The 20615-nt window shown below is 53.3% G+C and overlaps 1 protein-coding gene across 2 annotated transcripts in view; it reads right to left on the bottom strand.

The window, feature by feature from the left end:
- SMOC2 (SPARC related modular calcium binding 2) overlaps positions 1–19740 on the bottom strand; it is a gene marked incomplete at its 5' end in the record, with an annotated part of 149293 nt that extends 129553 nt beyond the window's left edge. For both annotated transcript variants that reach the window (XM_079716361.1, XM_079716362.1), the window contains one exon: positions 19657–19740. In XM_079716361.1, the coding sequence (XP_079572487.1) occupies positions 19657–19740 (84 nt within the window). The remainder of the gene's footprint in view (positions 1–19656) is intronic.
- Between the last annotated feature and the right edge of the window lie 875 nt (positions 19741–20615).

Below are 20615 nucleotides of genomic sequence, written 5' to 3'. Positions count from 1 at the left end.
CCTGGGGGTTGCCCTGTCCCTGCGCTGGTCCTGGAGCAGCCGAAGCCCGAGCCCAGCGATGAGCAGGCCCACCAGGGAAGGGCAGCCAGGCCCGCCTTATGCAATTAGCACAAAATGCTAACTTATAAGGCTTGATGGTTACAGCTGTCTATGACTACGGTTTCCTTCTGAGACACAGGAAAGCAGAATCATCAATAAAACTGCTTGACTTGTGAAAATATTAATATAGCACTTGGGAAACATTTAGCCTGTGATGCAGAAATGGGTTTTGTGGTTAGAAAACTTCATTATCAGCATCAACACTCAGTGATTTTAGTGGCGTCCCTCCCTGTAGGACCTTGGCTCCCAGAATCACGGCAGGACCCTCAGGGCCCTGACCTCACACATTCCGTATCTGCTCTCAGCGCCTGGGACGTGAAAGCCCTAGAGCTTCTCATTTATCTGCCTGGAGACAAACACGGGTCAGTATTCCAAGCATTTTGTTTCCAGCTCCTTATTTTGTTCCGGGTTGTTGATACTGATTCAGGGAGTGTCTTAGTTAAGCCAGGGAATGTCAAAGGCTGCAAACCTACCAGCTCCCTGGAGTGGTTTTCAGGAATAATTACTAATGAAATGCATCCATTAGACAAAAAAAAAAAAAAAATTAGTGGCGCTTCCTCAGAAACATAGACTAGTTTACAACTTTTTGCTGTAGTTTCATTACATACACAGTAACCCCTTTCACATAACAGGCGTCACGTTGAATTTAAGACAAGTCTAAATAAGAACAATACCATGCTCAGCAGATCAAAAGGAAAAGCATCCTTGGTCCACAGGAAAGGTCCGAATAAACTCAGGAGGGGGGCATCTGAAAGTAAAACACAACTGTTTACAACAAGGTGTGCTAAGCCTAGTTCACCTGCCATGAGACGCACGTGGATGAGACATAAGTTCTATTCGGTTTGAACCTTTGGCTCAGGACAGAAGGCTGCAGCCGCAGGGGACTGTGGGAGCCTCACCCACACAGGGGTGAACAGGGCATGTGTGCCCGCATCCAGGGGTGAAGAGTTCATCCTCGGGACAAAGGCCGGAAGCACACACAGGGCGTGTGCACAGGACCCGAAAAACATGCTTTCTCCTCCAGACTTTGGTTCCCTGACTCTGAATGAGAAAAGTGGCCTCCTGGTCCACAGATGCAGCAGGTGGTGACCCAGCCACGGTCACGTTCACCCTTCCCTCCAACGCTGCCCAGAGGTCCTTTCAGCCCCTCCCCACCAACACCACAGGCCCCAAATTGAGCCCAGGCCGCTGGCTTCGGGGGGCGCCCCACTTTCCCAAGGACCCCAACTTCATCTCATTTCATATCAGGCTTCACAAAACATGTCCTTTGAACAAAGAATGTCGAGGTGAGAAACGAGTGTGGTTTTTAAAGCTCACAAAGCCATGAGGTCGCCGGTCCACCAGCAGCCGAGTGACCCTCTGCCCCAGCTGGCACTGACCACGAACCCTCTTTCAGCTGACGGCCCAGCAGCTTCTGAACCTTGAAAACTGGAGCACATCTCTCCACGGGGAGCCCAGCACTTCTGGGGGGGACTCGTCCAGAAGTTAAGAGCAAGCTGGCCTTCGGTCTGGAACCAAAAGAATTTTTTTAAAAAGACTCCGGAAAGTGAGAGCTGCCGGATTTATGCCTGCATTTTCCTGAGTAAAAAGTATATAAACCCATGGGGAAAATCATTTTTATTAAAAAAAGAAAAGAATGAGCGTGTTGAAGCTTTGGCAAATAGCTTACTTTTTTGCAGAATAAATGAAGCGGCAAGACACTGGCAAGCTGGTCGGTTCCCTTCCTGTGATGGGGGGCGGCTAGTGCCGATAAGTGCAGTGATGGGGAGGGCATCTTCCAGAAATAAGCAGCCCACCCTTTGGGCCGGGCTTCCCTGTGGGCTGGGGAGCCCCTGCCCTCCTCAGAACACTGGTCCCTCAACCCGTCTGTGCAGACCACGGCACCCTTGGGGTCCTGGTGACCTGACCGCAGGACGGCAGCTAATCCATCTTGGGATTAGCTTGAAGGGACTTCAGGCTTCTGGGGAGGTTATCTGGAATTTCGCTCTCTGGTACTTTTATGCTCTTTATTCTTTTCCCAAACGCTTTTCTTTAACACAAAGTTATCCCAGAGATACCTTTTCTATGATGGTAGAATAAAGTTAACTAGTACGGTCCTGAGGGAAATCTGGAAACCTGCAAAATACGACTACTTACCAGTTCAATAATCAACGTGTAACAGTCTGTTACACATTGGATACAGGATATCTGCAGGTCTGCCTACTTGTGGCTGGTGGGTACATCATGCCAGTGATATCTGACACTTGGGTTTCTGAACCTTACATAGAATAGGTAGGTTAGAAAACAGTGGGAATGGAATATTCACAGAACTGATGATGTCTGAGCCAGTCATGTGCTAATCATCCCCAAGTGTTGGTTTCCTTCTTGGAGAACCTGTCTATTGCTCCACGATGACAAGAATACACCCAGACGGCCCTGTACAGTGGCCCTGTGGGTGGATTTTGGACATATGCCAGTTAATTGTCTAGGAAGGAATTACTGCAGGGCCAGCTTCCAGAGCTGTTATCAACGTGGAAGCAGATTTCAAATACCAGGGATAAACTGACGCACAGCACAACCCAATCCCAGCTCTGTTTCGCTGGCCCCACTATGGGAAGTCTCCTTCCCCACCCTCATGCCACCCCGTCGGGTGACGCCATCTGAGCACACACCCTGGAGCCCCGCCTGGCCCGCTGCTGTGTCCTGAGGTCGTCTGAGAAGGGTTAGGGAAGACAAAAACGTTCAGGTTGGTGCTTTCCCAGAGTGCAGGATATTACCCAGAAGGACATTAATCTTCTTCATCCCTGTCCAGACACCTCACTTCACTTCATCAAATTTACCTCCTTCTGGGGCCACATTCCTTCCCCAACTCCTCATGTTCCTTCATATTCTGATACCAAATGCCTTCCACCGTCTACATGCATCAAATGGAAAAATCAAACTACCGGATTTTAGTAACCTCTCAAACCACTCGAAATCATGGCTTTTCCCTTTAGATCACTAGGAACACTCTTCCTGTGTGCTAGAATGCAGAACGGTCAACAGACCGCCACCTCAACTACTGACCCTGTTTCATTCGGCCGAGAACTGCAAGCATCCTCAGCTTTGATGTCTTCACAACGAACGTTTCCATGTGCTTAAATGGGATTATCCTTACGGTAAATATAGGGGAAGAGGGGCACGTTATCTAATAATATGCAGATCATTTCCCCCTGCATTTTGATATTTTCTGTTTTCTGGTTTGGGTCAGTGGAGTATTTTAAGGGCAGAGAACCTGAGGCCTGGGTAGACGGGGAGGGCGGTGGTGACCCCCTGAGGACACGAGGACTCAGAAGCACATGTCCCTGGGGGCCCACGTCTGCTTTCCGCAGGCATGGGACTCAAAGAGCGCCCTCAGATGAACGTGCAGACCTTTGTACCAGACGGCTTTTTAGTATTACAGGTAACCGACAACGAGGTCATGTGGATCTGGCCACTGCAGGAACATCAGCTTCTCCTACTTCCCCATCACCCACTTGGCGCTTCTCCAAGGGTACTTCCTGCTCTCGGCGCCTCGCGGCGTCAGGACACCACAGCCTGAGTGCACAAGACAACCGGGGAGCACCTGAGCTCAGGTCGTGTCCCACACTGGCGCCTCTTCGGCGAGCCTTTTCCTCCCATGTCCTCTGAGCCCACCGTCCACTCCTCTTCCTTACCGTCCCTGGTGGGCACCGGAGTCGGTCATCAGAGCCCCAGTGGGAGCCTCATGTGTGTCCAGCACCATGACTGGACGGGGCAGGCGAGGCCTGGGCCACAAGGGACCCCCTGGGAGGGAGGACAGGGCCCAGCCCTAGCTTGAGGAGCCCCAAACCTTCAAACCAAGGCCACCTGGGCAGGGCCTGGGACAGAGGGAGCCGCACCTCGCAGAGGAAGGACCATTCAATCTGCAGACACCAGTGCGTTCACAACTCATGGCAAAGCCAAGCTTCCCCGAGGGCAACCTATCATAGGTCGGTCAGCACGAACTTCATTACACTTCAGGGCACTGGATCCCTAGGTTGCCCAAGAAGCAGGCTACCCTGATGGGCTCTGGGGACCCGTGTCACTCAGGCAACAGAGAAGTGCCTACAGTGAAGGGGGGAAATCAGAGGATTAGTGGGTGTGGTCAGGGCACAGCTCAGGCCTCTTGGTCAACTGGACAAAAACTGCCATAGGATCCTCTGTAAGGGAAGCCGTGCCGAGGCGAGAGAAAGCAGGGGTGGGTGGTGGCCAATGGGACCACCTTTCTGAGAAACCAATGCATCATCTCAATGCCTATCACATCCTGGACCTGGAACATCACAGCTTCAAGTACCAGCACCCAGAAAACAGCAGGATGGCCTGAGCACCCTATACACATGCGGAGAGTCAATGTCATGGGAGGGGGCGTGTTTCCAACACCTCTTGCCTAGCTTCCCATTGGGCGTGTCTATTATTTGCTAATTTACCCAATTTAACGATGAGAACTGTAGGTCTCCATGTAAAGATGGATTCTGTGGAATTAAAGGTGCAGATTCTACTGCATTAAAGGTGCTACTACAGCAAAGATTTTAGTTAACATCCCAAACGTTTTCAGTTGCACTGAAACTCAACATCAGGTTCTTACTAAATATCGAAAGAAAGCATTAGACATGGAGCACAGCAGCCAAATGAAAAGCCACCAGATTAAACCTTACTTTGCTTCCAGTTAAGGGGAGACACCTGAAGGTTATCCTGCGCACCTTGTTTTTAGGTCTCCTCTAAAAAGTGCCTAAGATCTTACAAGAAATTCTTTGAAATTCACAGTGGGCTCAACACCATCGGGGATGCAGTTAGGTTTTCCTTATCCTTTCAACCACACACCGCGTGAGGCATCTTGGGGACACGTGCAGGACTCGTAGAGTCGGAACCAGGGTCCGAGGGGCTCCTCCAGCCCCTCCCCACGTCCACCAGGGCACAGGTCACTACTTTGCCACGTAACCAACGTTTCAGCCAAAGAAAAGCCACAATGACATTCACAATATTTTGCATCTTTTCATTTTAAACAGTAGTGTCACTGTCTATTACCACGTTTCCACCAAAATCAGTTCTTTATAATAATGAATGTAAGACACGAGGAAGATTTAGAGGCTGATATCACTTTTGTTAAAATCTGGCATTAAATTTCACTTTAAACATGCAGCCAGCAGAGGCGGATGTCAGAAATCGGGTGAAGCGGAGTCCAGACACCTGGGCTGCACACCTGGCTGCCCCCAGCCGCCAGGGGGCTCAGGGTTCTCCTTATAAAATGAAGGGCTGATGAACAGATCCCCAAAAGCTCCCTCTAACTCCCCCGTCTCCTGAGAAGGAGAGCCCAGCATTTCTTCCTAAGAAACTGCTTGGGGGACTGGAGTTTAGGGGTTATTCCATTTGAGGAGTCCTAGGGTTTTTCACTGTACGCGTCTCAAGCACGCATCGCATGGGTGTAGCCTTGTAAGTTTGAGGCAAGTTAAGCTTGCTTCCCACCCATGACCCAGAGTCCTCGTCCGAGGACCTAGTGGAATCAGCCACAAACACTCTGGCCGTGGCCGGCCAGGCTCAAGCCTCTGGCCTCAGTGCCTCACTCACACAGAACCTGAGCTGAGAGCACCTTCTTACATGAGCCCTCGTGCCGGGAGCTAACCCGGCCCAGGCGGCACTTCACTTCATCATCCGTGTCCCAAGTTCCTCATCTGCAAAATGGGAAGAACTGAGCACCCACTGCGTGGGGAGCGGAGGGGCGGGAGTCAACACGGGGCGGGGGGAGAGTGTCACTGCGAACGAGGCCCTGGACGCAGGAAACGTCACCTCCACCCTGATCTCCACGCTACCAACCACAGCAGCGGGAGCCCTTCACAAGCTCCCCAAGTTAACCTGCTGCATCGTGCTGATCCCCAAGCTGCACCCAACAAATGAGCTCTTAGTTATAAGAGGAGAAAGGTAATAATAATACACAACGACACGACAGTTGTATATTGTATATTGGGGAATGCATACAATATTGTATACACAATATACAACCAAAGACCCCTAGCTTTCTGCTCCTGCACGTGGAGTTGGCCTGAGCGACCACAGGGTCAGGAAGGCCTCCTGGGGAAAGAGCTGGCGTTTGTGGAGAGTGAGAAGCAGAAGCGAGCCAAGGCCCGCAAACCACAGGCTCACTGCAGGCGTCGGGCGAGGCTGCAGCAGAAGGGACGGCACGTGGCACCTCCAGGCCGAGAAGAGCCAGGCGGGGGGAGGGCTCCTGGGGGGCTGGTCCAGCCCGGGGCCTTGCTTCCCTCCCGGGAGCTGGACTCTCTGCCAGAGCCCCAGGGGGGACAAGGTGACCAGGGCAGCCTGGGTCACCCACGTGGTGACAGAAGAGGACAGTCCGCCTCCTGCAGCACAGGAGGCTGAGCCCATGGCTCACCCAACCCTCCAGGATCTGCAAATCCAAGAATCACAACCAGAGTGGTGGCCCCAGAGCCCCAGACCCCCAGGATGGGTGGGCACCGGAGACCACCGCCCCCTGGGGAGGCCGGCTAAGTCCTCCTGCCGTGACCACTAGTCACCTCTGAGGACCAGAGACGGGGCCGCAGTGAGGCGTCCTCCTGCACCAGAGCCGCGACGTCCTTGTCTTTGGGACACACCTGCAGGATTTCATCATCACAAGGTCTCTCCAGTCTTTTCCAAACAAGTCCCAGAGGCCCAAGTTGTCCTAAATCCCACATCCGAGTGGGTCCCATGACAGGACCTACAGTGTCTATCAGAGAAGGACAGCAAACCTGAGGCACGGGAGCCAGGAACAGCTACAATGAGAGATGAAACAGATCAGGGATGCTCCTCTTAGACTAAAGGGAAGAGAAGGAGGGAGCTTCTGGAAAACCAAAGCTTCTGGAAAAGCCAGCGCCTTCCCTCCGCCGGGCCTACTGTCCAGACGGAGTCCCAGCAAGACCCTGAGGGGATTCGGGCTCCGGGAGCAGAGGCCAGACTGCCATCCCACCCCCGTCCTGCAGGGCTCTCCGAGGCGGCTGGGAGAGGTGTCCTCGGCCACCGCAGTGCCGTGAGAGGATGATTTCAACCACATATGTAAGACTGGAATCCAGCATCCTGCGTCTCTACAAATGGTGTCTCGGGTCACTTTATAATTCAGGGGCAAACACAGGGCATGAATCACTGTCATTTAGCGAGTCCCACAGGAGGTCTACTGTCACTGCCTGTCACAGTCCCCAGGCCTCCCTGAAACACAGGCTGTGGAGGCGGCGGCCACGTGGTGGCTGCGTTTGCTCTGAGGTTTTGGTTCCTGGGATGCAGTTAACCCGAAGCCTCGCATGCTTTGGTTCAAAGTGTTTAAGCATCTACCCCGCTCGACGTCCCATGGGAGAGCCCAGGTTACGACAGCTCGCAAGTGGGGTTGAGTGACGGGGAAATCTCATGAGACCGAGGCCGTCCAGGAGTGGCACCACTCTTCCGAATTTCGTACCGTTTGCCCAAATGCAAAAATTCCAGCATGACGTGGAAAAATAGCCACGTTACGTTCCCGTGTGTAATCGTGCCCCTGGTCGGGTCTTCTTACAATTCCTGTTGCCTTGGTTTCGCTTTTATTTCCCTGAGCGCACGTCTCGCAGGCACAACTGTGAAGACAACGCTCGTTAACTTGACTTCGTGATGACCTCCCTGCCTGGTGCCCACGCGGGCTGTTAAAGCCCCCTCTGCTTCTCGCCAGCTCCTCCCCAGGGCCCAGCCGTTCCCGTCACTCTCAGGGGACCTCCTCTCTGCTCTTCTCCCAGGAAGCCTCACCCTTCCTCTGATCAACTGTACCTGTCACCCGAGATTCCAAGGCACTGTCCTGAAAAGGTGATGAGGCTTCTCTCTCCCATCTCACCTTGATCTGGCACCAGGCTGCCTGGCTTTGCTGCCAATTCAAACGAGGCCAACCCGACGGAGGTCAGCACAAGGGAGGACATCGCCGGGAGGAAGCACGGCCACTGCCCTCGGTCCCTCCGCTGGGTGGGACGCGCATGGCACCTTCCAGGGCTGACAGGCTCCCGGCACTGCGGCTCCTTCTCGGGGGAGACTGCCGCCTGTCACAAAGTTCGCCGTGTACTTCTTTCACACTTTAAGGGAAACTCATATACCAGCCCCAAGCCAGCTGCCCCGTTCCCGTCCAGGGTGTGGGTGGAGGAGAGAACATGGCCTTGCAGTAAAGACGAGTCAGCGGAACAGCTGGAAAGGCCGAGGGCCTCCCCGCCCAGCGTCACACCTGCACCACCAGCCTGCCCCCCTCCCAGCATCAGGGCTGCTCCAGGAGCCCGCCTGCACCTCTGCTCTGACACCCGGGAAGGCTCCTCTTGGCTGCCCAGCCCTCCTCAGGGCCCTTCAGGCTCCGCTCACACCCTGCATCCTTCCAGGGCCCCGAATGAGGCCCCCACCTGTCTGGTGGGTGGTCCTCTGCACAGGATGCTCCCAGCCCCCTCCCACCCCCCTGGCTGCCTCCCAGACCCTCAGGGCTCAGCTGAGAGCCACCTTCTGGGCCACATTTCTGACAGTGACATCTGGACACTGGCCCCAACCCTTGTCCATTGCTGTGTCTGCTGGACAAAAGGACGCATGACGCTGGACAGTGACCTGTTTGCCAACGACGGGCACCCAGCTGAGAGGTCAGGTCCATCACTCCTCCGAGCACGTCCAGACACAGCCCGAGTGCCGTTCGATGATTTTACTTACACAGTTCATGGTGCTCTTGTTTACCTTTTCTCCATCAAAGCCCCTCCGTTCGCCAGGATGTGCGTTAAGGGAATTCCAAAAGCAAACTGATGGAGCGCTGGGCTGAAGGATGAGTCAGTTACCTGCACCCGTCCTCAGGCACAGCTGGGCACCCCACTGGCACACCTCCAATCCCCGTCCCCTGCTCTACCTTGGGAATTCCGAAGACAGCGAGGGATGCTGCGTCCTAAGAGCTTGGATCTCACTGCTGCAAAGGTACAGAGCGCTGTTTTGAGCGCTCAGTGAAACTGGAAAACCCAGCAAGTAGTATTAAAGGAGAAAAAGTGAAAAAAAAACACCATTTGTAAATTATTTTAAAAATGTTAGAATTTGGTTTTGAGTCAAGTTCTGGGTTCATTTACATATTTTCTCAGACCCTCCACTTCACTGAGCCCCGGTCCTCGGGCCTCTCTGTTCTCCCTGCCCTGACCGGAGACCCGAGCTCCCTGGTGTGGGCAGGAGGCGGCCTGGCCGGGTCACAGCGCAGACGAAGGGCGAGGCCGGCTGGGAGTGACCGCGTGCACCCGGGGCACGACCGCAGAAAGCCCGAGGGCTGCAGAGAGGCAGAGACACACAGAGAAGGAGGGACAGCGGGGTTGACGAACTCTCTACCGTTTCTTGGCCAATGAAATTCTTGTACCCTTTTTTGTTAAATTAGGGGGTTGGATAAGAAGAGCACCAGGGCTGACGTGGCAACAGCCCCCAGGAAGAAAGGCCTGAGGGGGCCCCTCCCCAGGCCTAAGCCCACAGCCCACGTCCTGACCTCAGCACTCGGGGGACACCACGTGCGCCCACACCGAGGATTCCACACTCAGGGACAGGACAGGACGTCCTGGGTGTGTCCTCGCCACTGTGCTGCCATCTGGGGACAGAGGGGCGATGCCGGGCGTCCAGGACCCCGGAGTCTCAGGAAGCCTCTGGGACCCAGCAGCACCTGCCGGCTCCCCGAGTCCCCCTCCTAGACACGGGGACCACGGCGAGGCCGGGCTGAGCCTGGAAATAAGCACCAGGTTCTGAAGAGGTCACAGCGGCCAAGGGACCTCAGAACATGGGCATGGCCCCTCCGCCCAACGTCTTCGGCTGCAGGCAGTGAGGCTGGCCTTCCTCTGTCACGTAAGAAAAGAACAAGGGAAGAAAACGGCGGCGGAGAGGAGGCAAGGAGAGGGAACGTTGGTGAGAGTTTGAATGGGACCGATTAGGACTTTTTAAACCGCCTTCAGATCTTTGGATGCAAAGAAATGTAAACGGTTTCTGGCCAGAGGTCGGTAAGAAGGTGTCTGAGGGAAGCGGGGTCGGGGCGCACCTCCCCGGAGCCTTCCCCCAACAAAACGAGTTTGCAGGTTTTATTGGGAAAAGGCTCTGCTGGAAGAGAGGCTTTGAAAGCCTGAGCACAGACTGTTGATTTTCTGCAGTTAATGTTCTTTCGGGTTAAAATCCATCATAAAATGGACATGTCTGAGAACGTCCATCCCCGAAGAACGCTGAAATACAATATTAACTTAGCCTGCAAGTAAGGGAAGCCACTGCTTTAAGTAAAATCCATTCACTAAGTGACCAGAACTTGCAGCAGAAAAGGAACTGCATCTGCCGGCAGCCGGGCCCAGCAGACAGCCCACTGGGGCATCTCTCCTGGCTTCATTTATTAAGGCCAAAATTCTGCCCCGGGTACACAGCACTCTTACCTGGCATTTGAGTAATCGCCCTGAATTTAACCTGCGTATCCCAGACTTCCAAAGAAAGTGGCTGGAAACCTCAAATAAAAACGGCCCTTGGTTGTTAATTCCCTAATTTAGTGTCCCTGCATCATGAGTCAAACCTCTAAAACTGGAAAGTTGAACGTGGCGCCTGAACCCAGGCTAAGTGGCGACTCAAGCCGTCAAGTGGCAGAAGCTTTGCGGGGGGTGGAGCCCGAGCCCACAAGCGGACCCCTGCCCGCCCGCCTCGGAGGAGCAGGCTGCTCTCGGGCTCCCCCGTGTGGCCGGAGAGGGAACAGTAGGAAGAGGCGCTTCCCCTGGAGCCGCACCTGCGTCTCAAACCGGGTGTAAAAGGCGGAGAGATGCCACGGGCGCAGAGAAAGGGATTCGTGACTCCACCTGGATTATATCTCCGAGTGAAAAGAAAGATCTCGCTTTGGCAACTCCCTCCAAAAATAAACCTCTGAAGAATGAAGACCTGATGAGCACAAGCCCATCATGTGTGGATCCTGCAAAGCTACAGCTTAGCCGACGTGTACGTTCAGGTCAGAGGTGTTACTCACTTTCCTTACCTGAGGTGTTTGCAAAACTTTAAAACACACGCACCCACGAAAGGAGCAGGGCGGCTTGGCAGGGCTGTTACCAGCGCCGGAAGCCAGCTCTCTACTTTACGAGAGAAAAGTGCAGGCTGTAAAGACGCTTTACTGCGTTACGCTGAAGTTTCGGTCCGCGTGCGGGACGTTCTCAGGCCGGTGCTGGGAGACCGAGTCCGTGTGCCCAGGAGACGGCAGCCCTGCGCGGTGCTGCGCGGGTGGAGGCCAGTGCTGCCTGAGTGCTCGCAGCGGGCCCCACACCTTCCTTCACAAAGCGTCAATACCGGGACACAGTAAGAGTCACAGGAGGCGTACTTGGGAGTCCAAGTGAGTGTTTGATGATTTTTAAGTCACCGATTCTTTGGGGGGGGGGGCGGGGGCACGTACCCAAATCCCCTGGGGATATTTCCTGGTGCAGGGAATCCATGCAGCAGAGAGAAAAGGCCCTGGGTCTCATCTCCTGGGAGTGAGTCCCAGCCCATCCCTCAATGTCCCCAGGCCAACCCATTTACAGGAAAGTGGAGGAGTGCTTAGCAGATTTACGGGAGCCTGAGGGGCTAGTTCCAACCCGGTAACCGGGTCAGGATGCAAATCTAGTTTTAACAGGAATAACGTATACACCACTTACGGGTTCAAAACATTCAAAGAAACAGTGACGGGGGAAATTGGCTTAACGGAACCTCAGATTCAGAAAGTGACTTGGGCAAGTGGGCCAACCACACCCCAGTGTCATCAAGCAAGGTCATGCTCCCCTGTTGAGATCTTGTGTCTGGTCCTGAGGGCTCGTCAAAGGGTGTGGACCAACCAGAGCTCAGAGCGGAGCTTGGTTCAGAAAGCAGAGGGGGAACCTGCTGGGACGCCTTAGGAGGGAGGGTGGGAAGTGGGAGCAGCTGGGCACGGATGTCCGTAATGCACGTCGCTTTCCAAGTCCCTCCAACACGGGAAGGCAGAACCGGGCCTGGGAGCAAAGGGTCGGGACAGGAAGATACAGAAGAGCCACGGAGGGCATCTGGGCTACAAAGACCTAGTGATCTTCCTTAAATACCTAAATACGTGGCCCAAGGAAAGCAGATGATGTGAACTGTTGATTCATCAGTAGACGACAGTTTTAAAGATTATATGATTCTCAGCCTGCATTATAAGCAAGGTCCTCCAGTGTCCCCAGGTCCAAGGAGAACCCTCCTGATGACAGATTTTATTCCATAGTCAACGGCATTAGTGCAGGGCACCAGAATTTCTCATTATCTCTCTTTTTAATGTTTAAAACTTTCCACGTATCTGTTTACCAAAGACAAAGGTCTCCCTGGCCTAGGCTTTCCTTGGCGAGGGCCCTGATGTCACAGTCAGTTTGGTGCCACGGGAGAAAGGGACCTTCCTCTCCTCCTCCTCTGACACAAGCACGTGCAACGCAAGAGCCACAGTGGCCTGGCCGACAGCTCCTGCCCCTCTGGCACAGACGGGCCTGGCCCTGAGAGCAGAGCCCTGACCAGTGGTGGACATGACAGGGACTGGGCTCCGTCCGTCTGCCCCTGACTCGGCCCCTTCCCTGTGAAGAAGGTAACAGTCCCTTAAGACAGGGGCAGTAAACACTTATGTGGCTGATCTCTGAGAAGGAGTGAGGGAAACCTTCACATGTATCTCCTGCTGTATAAAGCTGATGTCGCGTCACAGGAAGGGCACCGGGCGCCATGCTGCCCAGAACCCTGGCCCCAAAACTGGCCACGAAATTCCCAAATGTCACTCACTCGGCCGTCTTAAGCCTGCAGCCACCACAAAACTGCAGGACAGTCATTTCTGTCTTTCAAAGGTCAAGTTTTTAAATTAATTTTAAATGTTCTTTTCTTTTTTAAATTCTTGATGACACAGACCCAAGTCCTCTGCGGAATGAATTAATAGACAACTGAAAACAGACAATGCGCTAAATTCTGCTAGATACCTTCATTCAGATCTCCTGAATTGTTTTTACAATGATAAGCGTAAACGGAATTATTTTACTTTTATTTTGTACTCCGCTCCATACTGACGAGTGTTTCTTATCAATGGCGTGACTGTATCTTATGACGTCTCTTTATGTGAGTCTGATATGTAACGTAGGGAAGGACCCCAGTGACATCCGAAACTGAGGAAGTGACCCAGAGCGCCTCTGTGATGTGTCTTTGCATTTGTCTGTTTTTCTCAACGTTATAAGAAAAATTATCATAGCGCAAGGAAGGTGCAATTACGTGGATGGAGTTCATGTGAACAGAGATGAACCTGTGCCTGAGTTAGTTATGTGAGTAAGCAGAAACAGTTAACCAGATACAAGGAGGAAAAGGCAAGTCTACGCTAGGTTCTTCTGAAGATGAAGACGGGCCCCAAAAGCGGTTAGATATGAGCAAAGAAAGGGAGAAAAGAGCAATTCCATGGAAAAACCTCAACACTAGGGTTCAGTCGTGAGTTATGCCTCAGAGCGACACCACCTGACATGCTCAGAGTTGTCCTGAGACCGGTCAGCCACGCCAGAGGTAACCATGGTAACCACAAATCTCACCATCCTCAACTGAAAAGGTGCCCTAAGAAATGAAAATCAACGGTCTTCCCACTGGGCAATGTAGTTTTCATCATTCCTCAGAGTAATAAAAAAACATTTCTTAGGCACTTTTCATTGAAACGGAGAAATGTGGCTCCCTGGCAGGAGTAAGGGGTCCACTGCCCAGCAGTCGTCATCACTCACGTCTGGATCAGACAAGAGCCAGTGCCACCTTCTTCCAAGGCCCCGAGGCCCCACCTCGCGAGCCACCGTGGCCTGGGCTAGGGAAGGGTCTGTCTTTTTCAGTCCGCTGGGGGCTGGTATGGGATAGACCTGACCAGGGCAGACAAAGCCACAGGAAATGAGATGGATTTTCTTAATCCCAAGAAGGAAATCTCGTGTCTGCCATGCTGTCGTCTCTTAGGTAAGCTGGACCCATTTGCTCCTGGAGCCTTGACTGTACAGAACAGAGTATAATCAAGATACTCTGATACAAAGATACGTATCTTTGATACAAGATACAAAGATAAATACGCAAAACAACCCACCTTGGGCAAGATCACCCTATAGACTAGAGCATTTTGGGGCTAACAAAGTGATGAACTTGTTCTTTCAGCAGTGACTAAAACCCAACAGATGTGAGAACATCCCAAATGAAATGGGCCTAATAGATTCTGCCGTGCATCCTAAAGTGTTCTGGACCAGGGATCAAACACACCACAGACGACTGTGTGCATCTAAACTCGTCATGCTTTCTGGGACTTCATTATTATTGGAAGACTCTTTGCCAGCAACCTCAAATGGTAAGAGTTGGCTTACCTCCCCCCCGCCCCGACAAAATCATTTTAAAAATCTGCCATCGGCGTGGGCTTGCTGATGGACAGGGCCGGTAACATGATGCTGGGGATAAAGTGACTGCAGGGGCCTCCCCGCAGCCACCAGGACAGAGCGCGGCAGAGGGGGCCTACAGATGCTTTTAGGGGAAAGAGTATGAGGGGAAGAAACTAGAAAACCTCTTATGGATCTCAGCTAGTGCTAAAATAGAAATAGTAACATTAATGGTCGTAGGAGGAGCAAAGGGAGTTAATTGTAATTTGGGCAGAGGCATAAAAAATAAAGAAAAAAGATGACCAGGGAAAAGAAGAAAGTAAAAAGAGGGAAGATATGTGTTGAAGGAAGAAAAAGTTCACTTACTGTACTGACATGTCACCTTCCCTTAACTGCCAGTTTAACTGGTTAATATCCCACATCATGCCCTACATAATAAAAATCTGAATATAATTATAGTGTTACTAGACATTCTGAGAGGGCCTCCATGTTGAAAATTCTGATTAAATCTGGACAGCTAGTACAAGTTTCCAGTTATAATTTCTTGTTTTTCAATCATGACAATATAAATGTGAGTTACCATTTTACTGGGTTCTATTTATTTGTGTCTTATTACAAATCTCTGCTCTTTGATTTTCAGCCTGGGACTACAAAACCACATAAGAATGCCTATGATTATCACTTTTAGAATAATTTCTTCTTAGCCTATATGAAACTAAGATTTCATTTTCTGAAACCCTTCCTCTCTGGGGCTTCAGTTAAATATTCAATATATTAAGTGTTATTTAAGCTCTAGAAAGGTACAAATGTTAATAGGGGGATCTTGTGCCATGACCAACACCATCAACTGGGGAAACATAAAGGTGACAGTTCTAGTTTCCTATAAATGAACTCAGAAAATTATTTCTTAATTTTTCTTCTCCAATTCCAAAATCTACCTGGAAGTTCATCAGTCTGAGTCTGTGACTTGTATGTGTGGAATAACATACCTTTTAATTCAAAAATATGAAACGTTACCCTTGCCCTCTATGCCAGTGTTCCACTGCCAATCTTAATAACGGCCTCATTCTAAATTCCTAGACTCTCAGGAAGGCTTATTTTGATATAGAATTACTTAGAAATTTGCTCTGTTCTGAACCATTGCAACCTGTGTTGGTTAGATCAACGCCCATTTACTGCACAATCTTGTTATAGCCTGAAGTTGCTTATACTTTTATTTATGGTCTTGATTTCAAATCAAAATTAAAGTTACTCCTCCAGATGTTTGGGTTTGTAGTCGCCATGTAAATGGGCTTCTAGGTTGGAAAATTTTGATGATGTTTAGTTTCCTTTTCCTTAACCACCTCCGTGGTCCGTCTTCTGCTGATGAATGAAATGCAGCCTCCCCAGAGCAGCAAATATACTCAGAGCATTTGCAGTGGGAGAAGAAAAAAAACATAATCATTCCCTGAGAGCCTGGGCAGTGAGTGAGAACAGCATCAAGCAGAATGGTCCACAGTCGCCCTGGAGCTGGAGGGGTACGCCAACCTCCCAGCATCATCAACATTAGACCCTCTTGTGCCAACGATGACACATTGTCACATGTATATGTGAGCAAATCCTGCCTTCCCATCCCCTTCCTTCTCTTTCAAAGCAAACAGATCCACACAGGGGTGGAAAGCAGCCACTTCAACTCTGTCGGTACACGTCTCCCCGACCGACAAGTCCTTTGCCCTCACCGTGTGCTGGAGGCCAGCCAGGCTGGGAGGGAGGGGGCAGGGTCGAGCTGGACCATTCTCAGAGGAGACCCAGCAGACAGTGCAGGGAAGCCCTCCGCCCGCCTAGGGAAGAAAAACAGCCTCGGGTTGAATTTCTAAGCATCTGGATCAGGGCAGTGTCCAGGGCTCCAACAGGGCCTCTGGAATATGGATACGGCAGAGCCTTGCTGGTTAGGCTGCTGGGAGATCAACGAGAAAACACACACAAAGTACCCTTGGAGCAAAGAAAGCTCAGGTAGTGGACAGGGTGGCCAGAAGCCACATGAGAAGGGGGGCCGTTGGCCTCTGCGTTCTCAGTGTGGGCAGCTCTAAAATCAATCCACTTGCCCCGCCCCAAACACTCTGGGGAAGGGGTCACGGGGCGTATTGTGCCTCACACCCCGGAAGGAAACACCCAGGTCCGGGTTTCCTGGCTGTCTGTCCAAATCCGTACAACTACATCTATGACAGAGTAAGACTGTGATCACCTCTGAGGAATATAATGCTGTGTAACCAGATGACTTATACTGGCAGTTACTCCCTAGTCTCAGCCATGAGCAGAAATTTTTTAAAAAGTCAACCATTCTCATGAAAAATGGACATGATCCGGCCTTAGAAGAAGGAGAAAGAAATAGAGGGGGACCCAAGATTCGGGAAGTGTTGATACACTTCACAACACCATCTGCTGGTTGAAAACAACATGGGGCTCATGGATGACCAGGCGATTATGCAAACCCTCAGAAAGGCCTAGGAAAACACACAAAGGTGCCATTTCTGAAGAATAACTTTGGTGGGAAAAAAACCCACAATTATCAAGCCAAGCAGATTCTCTTAGTCTTAAACAGCAAGTAGCAGAGGTGATCAAACCCACTGACACATTCTGGCAACACTGTCCCCCAAACTAAGACCTTTCACTATAGGGAGAGGAAGACAAAGGCGTCATCCAGGGAAGCCAGCACCAAGCTTCTAACCCCCCAGGGGCAGTGCATCTTCCTGTCTCTACGTGAGAAGAAAGGGTGGAACAGAAGGGGGCAGACAGGCCAGTTTTCTCACCTGCCCGTCCACGCAGACACCATCCACCTCAGTAAAGCTCATACTCACCCAGAGCAAAGCCCTGTGCTCTACACACACATCCCTGACAGACAGAACCACCGTGAGGCCAGTGTCCCCACACCTGAATGACACAGCCACCGGTGAAAACTATGGCATCGGGACCAACAGCATGGCCGCCATGAGAAATAAGGTGAATTACAGAACAGACACATGCCGGGTACGTACACTAAAAGCCTTATCTTTAATCCCGGCAACGTGCTAAACAGAGGGTATTGCTTTATCCCCACTTTACAGAGAAGAACACTGAAAATTAAGAAAGCTAAGTAACTCGCCTCGGGTCACACATCCAGAAGACTCCTAGCGATCACTCCCAGTCTCCCAGGGACGGGCGCTGTCTCTCTGATTTATTAAAGATCAGATGTAAATCTTGCAGAGAGAAAGCCATTGCTCTGGAAACAAGAGATCCCCAAATACTGGGAAATGATCTGAAAAGATATGAGCACCACAGAAAATCCAGCACCTCCGACATTCCCTCACGGCCCATCAGCAAAACTTCTTCATGTCTTAGATGGTGGCGGAGGGGGGAGAGGTTGCCAAATATGTTGTGGCTTTAAGCTTTTCTCCTGGGCGCAAAAGCAGCACAGCACTTTATTTGCAAAAGCAGTTTTAAGGCAAAAAGTTTCCTCAGGAAGTACAGTCAAAGGGGGCCACATATGTACCATTTCCGCACAAGAAGCCCACCTGTAGCTGGCATCACTGCCACCCGGGAACTCCTGAGAGCAGCCTTGGGAAGGCAAAGGACGAGGGGCTTAAAGTAAATGCTTAACTAAGAAGAGTGGAGGGGAGAAAAGAGAAGAAAACCTGTAGAAATTTCAGTTATTCCAATAACTAACGCCCTATTCTGCTTTTCCAACCCAGGGGGTTCCCTGAGGGGGGCAGCCAGATGACGTTTATTCTGGGCACTTTCAGGACATCTGTGGCCACCATAGACAACCTGCTGCTTCATCTCTGGAAGAAACGTGGGGTCTCATTTTGAGACTTGGTCTCAGTTTCTCTGCGGCCTTGGATGCGCTATGGCGGGGGAGGGCGTCTAAGCGCCTATGTGTGTATAGATGGATAGACACACGGATACATAGAGCAAGTCTTGTTCCACCGCCCCCTGCGGAGATAAAGGCTCTACAGGGAAAGCTGAGCGTGTGAAAACCTCCTTCAAGCTCCAGTTAGCAGTTTCTAATCTACAAGTCATTTGTGAGACACAAGGCAGGGACCCCAGAAGAATTTTAGGTATGAACCGTGAACTCACTAACTCCCTCCTGGTACTGCTCGAAAGGAGAAAAAAAAAAAAAAAGAGGCTCGGGGACTGCTTGAGCTTTGCTGAAAAGCAGAACCCGACTGCAGCCCATCTCACCCATCGGTATTTTCGATACAATAAACGCCTTCAGGACGAGTCCCCGGCCACTTAAAAGCATCTCCCCACCAGAGGTGTTCTCTCTCCCTTCGTGTTTTCTCAAGCACTTGTTCAAAAACACATTTAAGTGGAATGTTTTCGTTTCTGCAGATTGCATTAATTATGGGTTTGCAAACACTGCAAGCCCACGAGGTCTGCCCAAGCCGGGGGCTGGGACACCAGGGACCAGCCGGCGGCCGGCGGCTTGGCTCGGCCCCTGCGCGGAGCTCCGCGCTTGGCACTGCGCGCCGGGCGGCCGGGCCCCGACGAGAAGTCGCAGCTAAGAAAGCAAAAGCCGCCGCGGTCGGCGCGGTGACCCTGGCGCTCGGTACACCCGGCGCGGGGGCCCCGGGGCCGGGGATCGCAGGACACGGAGCCCCCGGGGGCCCCCAATTTCTGCCTGCTCTAAGCAGGAAGGAAGACAATGTTCACTTGTCGTGTCATCTGCTTCCTCCAAGTTCACGTAGGGAGGGTCTCCGGGAGGGTCAGGCGAAACTTGCGGGGCCCATGAGCAGTGCCCCTCGCCAGGCAAGAGCCACGCGGTCCGCGCGGCCGCCCGCCGAGAGCCGAGCCCGGGACACACCGGGCCGAGTGGGCGCCGAGGCCCCGCCGGGGCCGCCCTCGGACAATCCGCCGGGCGGCGCCCTCGTCCCGAGACCTGGTTTCCGCGCGCGGCCCTGCCCACCCCCCGTGGCTGGGGCGGCACGGGACCCCCGATCGCACCCCCGGCCCGTCACCCGTGCTGGGGGGACCCCAACAGCCCCGCGCGCGCACGCCGCCGACCCGCCCAGGCCCCACCTGTTTCGCCCGCGCGGGCGGAAGGAGGCGCCACCTCCCCGAGGGTCACCTGCTCCCCGTGCCTGGGCGCTTCGGCCGGCGGGGGACCGCGGGGACCCCGCCGGACCCGGGCAGGAGACGGCACGGCGCTACCGCCAGGTCCCCGAGGGCCGGGACTCACCGTGAGCGCCGAGAACTTCTGCGCGGGCGCCTGCGGGAGCAGCCCCGCGAGCAGCGGCAGCCAGCAGAGCCGGGGGAGCAGCATGGTGACCGGGCGCAGGGCCGGCGGGGCTCTCGGCCCCGGAGGGCGAAGGCGGCGCTTGGAGCAGCGGCCGCGCCCTGAGCGCTGGCACGGCGGCCGGGGAGCCGGCGGAGGGGCTGCTCGGGGTCCTCTTCCCCAGCGCTCCGGGCGGCCCGGACTCAACTAGCTGCCCTCCCGGCACCCGGCGGTCCTCCGCGTCCTCTGCGGCTTCCCTGGCTCCTGTCAAATAACTGCCGAGCTTCCCGGATCCTCCTCCCGCCCGCCCGCCCTCCTCCCTCCCTCCCGCCCCCCAGCCCCACCCCCCGCGCCCGCCGCCGCCGCCGCCGCGCCCCGCTCGCTGGGCTCGGACGCCCGCTCTGCCGAGGGGCCGCCCCAGCGTGGGTCTGCGGCAGCAGGAGATGGAGAGGGGCCCCCAGGGCTGTGCTGTATCCCGTGGGTGCTGCGTGCGCCTGACTCCTTCCCTGCACGCGCGCAAACGCGCGCACACACACGCACACGCGCGCACACACGCACACAAATGCACACGCGCGGACACGCACACGCGTGCCCACGCCAACGCGCGCGCACCCTGGGAGAGCTCCCAGCACGACCACAAGATGCGCATCGCCCTCCTCCCATCCCAGGGCCCTGACCCGGTCCGCGCAAGAACGGCTCTAGTGGCCGGTTCATCCCACAGAGTTAACTCGAAGCCTAGGTCAGTCCCCAGCCATCCTTGGGTCTCCTGGAACTCTGGGCTCTAATGCTACCTCGTCCAGCCCAGAATGTCGCCTCTCAAATTTGCTGATTGATTAGCTGGCTCTCCAGTAAGGGCAGCTGTCAGCACAACACGCAACACCGTCCAGAAGATTCAAGGAGTGTGGCGCACCTACAGCATTTTT

This window comes from Hyperoodon ampullatus, assembly GCF_949752795.1.
Source record: "Hyperoodon ampullatus genome assembly, chromosome: 12".
NCBI lineage: Eukaryota > Metazoa > Chordata > Mammalia > Artiodactyla > Ziphiidae > Hyperoodon > Hyperoodon ampullatus.
Note: the sequence above shows the minus strand (reverse complement) of the source record. Positions and strands in the feature narration are given on the sequence as shown.